This window comes from Rhamphochromis longiceps, linkage group LG14, assembly GCF_057381845.1.
Source record: "Rhamphochromis longiceps isolate RC_006_pf linkage group LG14, R_longiceps_female_GT1.1, whole genome shotgun sequence".
Taxonomy (NCBI): domain Eukaryota; kingdom Metazoa; phylum Chordata; class Actinopteri; order Cichliformes; family Cichlidae; genus Rhamphochromis; species Rhamphochromis longiceps.
The window spans coordinates 5,567,774-5,576,189 of record NC_140570.1 but is presented as its reverse complement, the minus strand read 5'-3'; the positions used below and the strand labels follow the sequence as shown (position 1 = coordinate 5,576,189).

General features: G+C 43.3%; 1 protein-coding gene and 1 long non-coding RNA gene across 2 annotated transcripts in view; one reads left to right on the top strand and one right to left on the bottom strand.

Annotated features, from left to right (window-relative positions):
- Positions 1-2,151: 2,151 nt before the first annotated feature.
- Positions 2,152-5,547, bottom strand: LOC146653469 (uncharacterized). The gene is made up of 3 exons (XR_014907350.1): positions 5,427-5,547; positions 3,643-4,325; positions 2,152-2,520 (listed from the first exon to the last, which is right to left on the bottom strand). It is a non-coding gene; the product is annotated as an uncharacterized LOC146653469 (long non-coding RNA).
- Positions 5,537-8,416, top strand: part of nlrx1 (NLR family member X1) — a 28,375-nt gene continuing 25,495 nt past the window's right edge. The window contains exons 1-3 of the mRNA XM_085380987.1: positions 5,537-5,923; positions 6,278-6,331; positions 7,832-7,950. Coding sequence (XP_085237113.1) covers positions 6,312-6,331; positions 7,832-7,950 — 139 coding nt within the window. The 5' untranslated portion in view covers positions 5,537-5,923; positions 6,278-6,311. The remainder of the gene's footprint in view (positions 5,924-6,277; positions 6,332-7,831; positions 7,951-8,416) is intronic.

Sequence of the window (8,416 nt, the reverse complement as noted above, 5' to 3'; positions counted from 1 at the left end):
TGGGGCAGCAGTCGTGCGGAGGTGAGAAGGAGGATCCAAATAGCAGACTGGTGCAAGACCAGGACCAGGACCAAAAACGGAGGCCCCAGAGTCCCAAACAAAACGTCCACAACATACACTCAGGTGGCCGGCCCGGGGGCCGATAGCACAGAAGGCCAGGATGAGACAGTCCAGAGGGCCAGCCGTGAAGAAGTCATGGTGGCGCCCAAACAGTTCAGGAGGCCAGCCACGCGGGAGGCGGTGGCGGCACGCAAACAGTTTAGGAGGCCGGCCACGCGGAAGGCGGTGGCGGCAACAGAAGTCCGGAGGCCGGCCACACGGAAGGCACGGACCGTCTGTGCTTTTGTTCTGATCACAGTCCTGCTGTATGCCGTTTTCACAATGATTGGCCGAGACCACAGACATCAGCTAGTTGGCTACGGCTTTGACTTTCACTGTGGCCACATCAAAAGCAAAATGGTGTGCCCTGTTTAGCAATTTCTGCTATCTACGCCTTATTTTTAGCCCAGGGTTGGCTGAAAAGATGTGAATAATGTTGAATTTCTCTAATATGCTGAAAACTCTCAAACACATACAGAGAAAAGTGCAGCCAAACACTGAAGCATTGTCCCTAGTGTAAGGATATGTTTGACACACTATTTCTGTTTTGAATTATAATTGATCGATCTGATTCAGGTGGGAGTTTTACTAGACACATCAACTCTTGCGGCGAGGAAGCCTTTTTTAAAGCTTTACTCGGTCTGCACTGCAGTATTACACAAAATGTGCAATTTTTAAGCAAGTGGTAACCTGAGGTGAAAGGCTAAATTGTCAAAAGTCGTTTAGCTGCTAGTCCCAGAGGTCAGTCAGTCTCCACCTTGCTAAAATGCTCCATTTTACATTATTAAAAAACATGTTTACAGCCTTGTTAAAGTGATCAGAACAAAAGCACAGACGGTCACTAAAGGACTTCAGTCAGTCAGTCATCAATTACCCAGAAGACTATGTGGGAAGTACAAAAGCCACCTAATTACATTTAATCTCAACTCTGGATGTAAAACAGGAGGTTAACATAATATCACTTAACCATCTTCATGGTTCAGTGATGCCAAATGACTACACTAATGAAAGCCAGTGTGCCTCACTAACACCCTCTGACTGGTCATTTTTTGCGAGACAAGGCACTCTTGAAAATCCAATTTTCTGTGTGCTTGGTTTCTTTTTTATGTCTGTTCACTTGTCGTGTCCTGCGTCAAAGAGATTATTATTTTATTTTATTTTTTGTGCAGTTTTTCTCCCTCTCTCTAAATCTATCATTTACAGCAGGTACAATACTTGGATAGGGCAAATCCTTTCTGCATGAGCTCCCCTTATGTGGCAAGGACTTGAAAGGGGATGGAAACTGTTGAGCAGAAGGAATGAGTTCTGCGGTTTTGAATATGTCATTGGCTTTATAATCTCAGGAGGTAGGGCCACGCTGTATAGGGGGGGAAAAAAATCTCAGACATTAAGAATTTAAGTCTTTGGGGGTTTAAGCAGGAAAACACTCTACAAACTGAACCTTAAAGAAGGAAAATAAACAAAGCTTTAAAACCCACAGTGGGAACATATACATAAGCATAAAGCTAACACGCCTGCACACGTTTCACGTGTCTCATTGGTTGCTATCTAACTGTCATAGATCACGAGGCGTTACTGCACTTGTAGCTTGTAATGGGTCTGTACAAGTAATGGGAGAATGGCTCGAATGTGACTGACAAATTGCCAATTTTCTTCCCAAACGCAGAGGGCCTCTAATACTCCCCCCGTATAGTTTGTGCTCTCATAAGACACATTGCAGGACTCATTCTAGGCAGAAAACTTCTAGTAAAAAGCACCAGAAAAAGGAAGACGTATCAAGAAAAAAAAAAAAAAAAAAAAAAAAAGGAAGGCACGGACCGGATGGCGGCATGCCAGCGGCAGTACCAGGCGAGGATGAGGAGGAGGATGAGGCTGAAGCTGCATCTGAGGCTGAAGCCGGACCAGGTGAAGCTGCAGACGAGGCCGAAGTTGACGCTGAAGCTGCAGGCGGGGATGACGCTGATGATGATACTGCTGCCGGCGAGGATGATGCTGATGATGATGCTGCTTCCGGCGAGGAAGATGCTGCTGCTGATGATGCTGCAGGCGCGGATGATGTGGATGAGGGTGATTTTTCTTTCTTTTTCTTGCTTTTTCTCTCTTTTTTTTTTTTGCCTGTCCCGTTTGGCTCTTTTGCCATCAGAATTATTGTCTAAAGGCAAAGAAAGATGCCCAACGGATTTACTTTACCAAATGGACCATCCCAGCCTTGCCGTAATGGTCTATTTGATTCACCTTTTATTGTTTATTTTATTTTTTATTTTCATTTGCTAGATACGGGACAGACTTGAATGAGGAAAAGAAAAGGGAGAAAGAAAGAGGGAAAAAAAACAGCAGAGAAGAGGGACGGGGATAAAGGGCAAAAAACAAAAACCAACAAAATAAGCAGACAAAAATACATATATCAATCACCTGGATCACCTGTTGAGAAAGAAAAAAGAAAACAAGCATTTAACAAGGGATAAACAACATCATGCTGATCTATGGGAATATAACAGTAAATACTAAGTGTTAAACATTATTGTGCAGCACGTAAGATCGACAGCGCACAGTGTGCTTTAAGGTAGGAGCTAAAAAGGGTGTAGTTTGTGTGTGTGAGCACCCGTGTGTACACCTGTGAGGGATGAGGCTGATGCTGACGCTGTGGATGAGGCTGCAGGCGTGGATGAGGCTGACGCTGCAGGCGTGGATGTGGATGAAGGCGCGGAGGCTGGACCAGACGAGGATGAAGGCACGGAGGCTGGACCAGGCGTGCGAGCCGCAGGTGGTGGCGCTGCAGGCAACAGCGTGGGAGCCGCAGGTGGTGGCTGGACGGGCTCCTCGGCCCCCCCAGCAAAAGCAGCAGGCTGAGGCAGTTCCTCGGACCCCTCAGAGAAAACAGTCACAGAACCAGCAGGCACGTGGGCCTCTGGTACACACGAAACAAAACCAGCAGGCTTGTGGGTCTCTGGCACACACAGAGCAAAACCAGTAGGCACGTGGGCCCCTGGCACACATAAGGAAGACTGCAGTTGCGCGGAGCACTGACCCTGCTCAGGCAGCGACAGCCGGGTGCAGTCCTCAACTGGCTTCTTAGCCTCCAGGGGTCCAGAGTCAGGTGAGGGCTGCAATTCAGCCTCTGGGGAGGCCCTGGAGCAAGTAACAGTCTGAAAACTAGCCAGTTCATGAGGAAATATGTCAGTATTAATATGTTTGTCTCTCTGCTCAAGGTGAGCACTAGAAAAACAGTCCAAAATGGGCGGGGTAGGCACAGCCTCCTGAAGAGGGGCAAGCGACGACTGTGACTGAGCAATTAACTGTGCTACTGACTGCTCTATGGACTGCCATAGAGGTTGTAATGATGCTAGTTGTGATGGTGGCTGAGAGGCTGACTGAGCTAATGGCTGCTGAGCAGCTAACTGAATTGATGGCTGAACAGGTTGTACTGACAGACATGGAGCAGGTAAAGTGGGGAAATCACTGGGAGTGCCATCCCCTGTCACGAAACACTCAGCCCCAGAGTACAAAGTCAGAAATAACACGATCAGTTTCCTGTATACTCACCACAGCCAGGCGCGCTGAAGTGCCAAACTCCGGGATGACAGTGGCGGAGGTGCAAGTGAGTTTTATTTACGGTGAATAATAACCAAGGTGCGTGCAGAACTGAACATAAACCTAAACTGGGAAAACTAACACAAAAGGAGGACACGGGGCGAGGAGCAGAGAGACACGGTGAAACACAAAATAATGCTGAGTACACAGAAGATTCACGGAGAAACACAGAGGATGAATACAGACGACGCGACAAGGAACACAGGCACACACAGGTGGGAGACACAGCTGGACCTGATTAGCCTGACGAGACAGGGGAACACTAATACCAGGGACCAACAGAGGGAGCACCAACCCAGAAACCCAGCATTCAAAACACAAATAATAATGGATTGGATTTATATAGCGCTTTTCAAGGCATCCAAAGCGCTTTACAATTCCACTATTCATTCACTCTCGCATTCACACACTGGTGGAGGTAGCTACAGTTGTAGCCACAGCTGTCCTGGGGCAGACTGACAGACTGCCATTCTGGCCGATGGTGTGTGTCTTGCCCAAGGCCAGAGAGCAAGGGGATCGAACCAGCGACCTTCCGGTTACAGATACGCTTCCCAACCCCCTAAGCCACGGTTTAACAAACTGTTTTTGCGCAGTTTGTCACACTCTGCGTTTGCTAGCTCGGGTAGAGCTGCTTCCTAGAGAGAGAAAAAGAGTACAAGATAACTTCACTCAGAGATGGAGAAAGATGGAAGAGGAGAGGAGTGGTAATATTTAAAGGAAGGACTGCTCAGTGGTAATTAATAAACTGGAAATTTAAAGTTTGTAAGTTCTCATTTTTAAATCAGATATTGGATCTGACTATGAAGTTTAGTTATGTTTTTTCATATTTTGAAAATCATGTTCAGTTTGAACATGATTTGGGATAAACAGGTTAGGTTGTTGTGATGGATTTAAAGTAAAGAATAGTGTGCTGGGTTGGTGTACAGCAGCAGCTATAGTGTTCCTGTTGTTCTTGTTGCAAAAAGGGTATCAAAGATTGATTTGATGATGCTTAGATCCATTCACTCAATTCCACCTTCATACCAACTTTATATGTCTAGTATAAAGACAGCAACAGTGTAGTGTCAGTGTAGGGGAGGGAAATCAGCCAAGACAGCTCATGAAACATCTTCTTACACCTCTTTAAATTCAGACATCCAAGTCCACAATGAACAGCAGCAGCACAAATCAGTTGATCACAGCCTGTACAAAAAGGAAACCTACTGGAGCTCAAAATAGAAATTCTTGTCAGCTGGCGTTCTTTTCCCCATGCTTAGCCAACCAATACAACCAATTTTAGGGTTTCTCCACCTCCTGAATCCCATTGTAACCCCTGACCGTACTCATTTGCTGTTTCAATTAGGAGGCAAAGTCAGCATCTACAATATAGGCAACAGAAAACAGAGCCCTTTTTTCTCCTTATTTTTCACTACTCCTGTTCTATATAATTGATTGAAGCTAAATGACTTCATTAGAATTAAAATTTAGACTTAATTTTTTGGGTTTTGCTTACCTGGATGATTGAACATGCATGTTTTCATTAAGCGAAATAAAGTTAGTGCTTTAATCACTTAGTGATTTGCTCAACTGTATGAAGCCTGTTGACATAGTGAAAGATTTTTTTTAATGTTAGAAGACAACTAATAATGGTCATGAATATGAATAATGGCAAGGAGGTTTTCTAAAGACAAGATATATAGATATATAGAGAAATAGCTATCTATCTATGAATGTTTTTAAATACTTCTAGTAGTTACCCGTGTTTCCATTGTAACTCCAGCCACTCCAATAAATCGCTGGAGCTGAGCTGTGATGTCATCACGCCCGCGTCCTCCCATGGAAGTCTAGACTCCCGAGTGAACTTACTAAGTACAAACTAGCAAATAGGGAAATTGCGTACTTTAGTTGGTCAGATTTTTATTACGTTGCACTTCTTAGCCCTCGTGATTTTTCCGACACACATTTCCTCGACCTTGATCTTCCTTGATGTTTTCGATCGAGGTTATGGAAAGGTGGATAAGAGTTACGTTTTGGACTGCTTGTCGTCAGCACTACCGGAAGTTGAAACATGAAACTCATCGACGGTGAAGCGGAAGAATGACAGTCGGTGTGATACATATGTTTCTGTGTGTCAAGTCCTTAATGATACTGGACAAATTTGAAAATTTGAAAACCTAAAAGGAAACGGCATACTGCATGCGTTAAGCTACTTTCCTGGACAACGTGTGGTCGGGAGACGAACGATAAGACGGTGGTATGTCTTATTGTATTTTATGTGTAGTTTGCATGATTGTTAGCTATGAGACAGTGGCATTTGCAGAAGAGACGCAGACGCTATATGTAGTCTAAGCAGAGTTATTATATTCTTAGAAATACCAAAATATGTCTAAATAAATATGAAGGCTATCACAAAGGGGGCTGGTGACGTGTTAAATAAAGACATCTTGTGGAATTTGGTGAGAAACAGTATTTCGTTTCAGGCTGGGTAACACCATACGAAATGACAATAAACGTCTTGAGTCTTAAGAAAACAAATGCATGCAGATGTATGCAGATGTAAGATTGTTTTTGCATCAGTTGTGTGACTTTATGCTTTAACTGTTAACAGAAAACTTCCCGAGACAAAGAAGCAGCAGAAAAGGATGAATCTCCTCCCCCACAGGTTGGTGATTAACTGAACCTTGATGCCTAGTGACTTAAAGGCCCTGGCATAGTAGTGGGGATGTACGATATATCGAATATACTCGATATATTTCTATGTACGACGGTTAAAAGGGCATATCTTAAGCTGTCCTGCAGATAATTCACTGTGAGTTATTTTTCTCCCACACAGCGCAAATGCATCATTAATTCCACCCTCCCAACTGGAAAATTTTTCTACCCAGCACACTGTTTATATACTATGTCTTTTTATATACTACCATATAGGGAAAAATATGGCGATAGCGGGAGTTTCAGAGCGAGGGAATGAGACTCACTGTCATTTGGATTCACTGCTAAATGTAACAGTACAGTCAATTTAGAACAGGTCACTTACTAACCGGAAGGTTGGTCGTCCATTCCCAGTCTGCCCAGTCTGCATGTCCCAGATAATCTGGGACTCCCCACCATTTGACCTTAGAACTGAAGAAGCTTCTCGGATGAGAGGTGAAATGTCTTCAAGTAACTTAAAGAAGTCCAGACGCTTTTCTTTGCAAGCTCCTTTGACTACTTCTATAAACTGTATTTATTATAACTGTATTTATTATAGTAGCAACAGCACCCCCCTTAGTCAGTGTGCAATATCACCGATCAAACGGCACCTCACTCTGTGTGTGTGTGTGTATGTGTGTGTGTGCATGCGTGCGTGTTGCCAAAAGAGGATCAACAAGCTACTGAATCATGGAGTGTACTTATGTACTTACTGATTTACACACTGCTTCTGCATTTCGGCTTGTTAAATAAGTAGTGGAAGGTGTGTAAACTGCTAGGACATGTCATAACTTAGGACCAGTGACTACATGTGTAGTCACTGGAAAGTTAGTTTCATCTTTATGTCAGCACTCATAGAAACAGGCTTTGCTCAATGTTTCTGTTGAGTGTGTGAAAAATGTGCAAGAAGTTGAGGTATGTTAGGCTGTGTAGAGACATTGTCCATACAATAGTTGATGTGACTATTTTCCACAATGGGATGTAGTAAAGAACCACCATCTACTTGTGGCAAATGTTAATGCAAATGCAAAGTATTATGCAGAATAATATTAATATGCTGTTAATCGTTTTATGAATTTCACTTTTTTGTAAACGACGACTGGTGTCATTCATTTAAACTGGTTCATATTTCCATTGTTTTCTTTGTTTGTAATAAAGACCCAACAGAATTCTTAGGAACCTTGCAGGAAGTTTCTCAGAGCAAAAGTAGACAGGTTTCATTTGTGTTTATATTAATTGTGTGCAGTTGCGTAAAAGTCAGTGCTTTGGAGGTGTAATAACTTATATCTGCTGCAATATGCAAACAACAGCTTGTTCCTACATGTTATTCCTTAGCGTGATTATCAGATTAAGTAAGCAGCAAAGTAATGAAAGCAAGTTGTGCTTGAAATGTTGTTCTCTGTGCATTTGTATTTTATTAAGGTTGTAAGCAACAGCTGAACTAATTGGCATGATGCATTATTTTTTCCAGACAGATGAGTCATCTACTCAAAACATGGAGGATGTGGCAGATGGGAATGGAGGCTGCACCCTGGCCAGTCTCTGGTTTTTACTGCAGGAAGTTTACTACCTCAAACTCTTTAGAACCAGGTCCACACTTCAGTTCATTTTCTCAGTTATTGTCTCTTAAATGCAATATCAGTCAATTGTTTGGTAGTAATGTCACAGTACTTTGTAGAACAGTACAATGATGGTATTTCCTTGTTACAAAATAAGGCCTGCAATATGGGCCTTTTGCCCTTTCATTTTTTACAAAGTTGTTTTACATTGTACATTGTTGTTGTACATCACTTAGCCGTAATAGACTGGGGTGTTCTTGTTACCCTACTGGGTGGGAGGGCGACATGAACACCCAAGTTTATGAATACAATAACTCGGGTGGAGTTTCAAATGGATACCCTAGGTATACAGCACTGTGCAAAAGTTTTAGGCTGGTGAGAAAAAATGCTGTAAACAAAGAATGCTTTCAAAAATGAAAGTGTTAATCAAAAGTGCCGATGCTTCCATCCAGCAGCCGCTTTCACAGCATCGGGTCCCGATCCTCCAGACTGCGAAA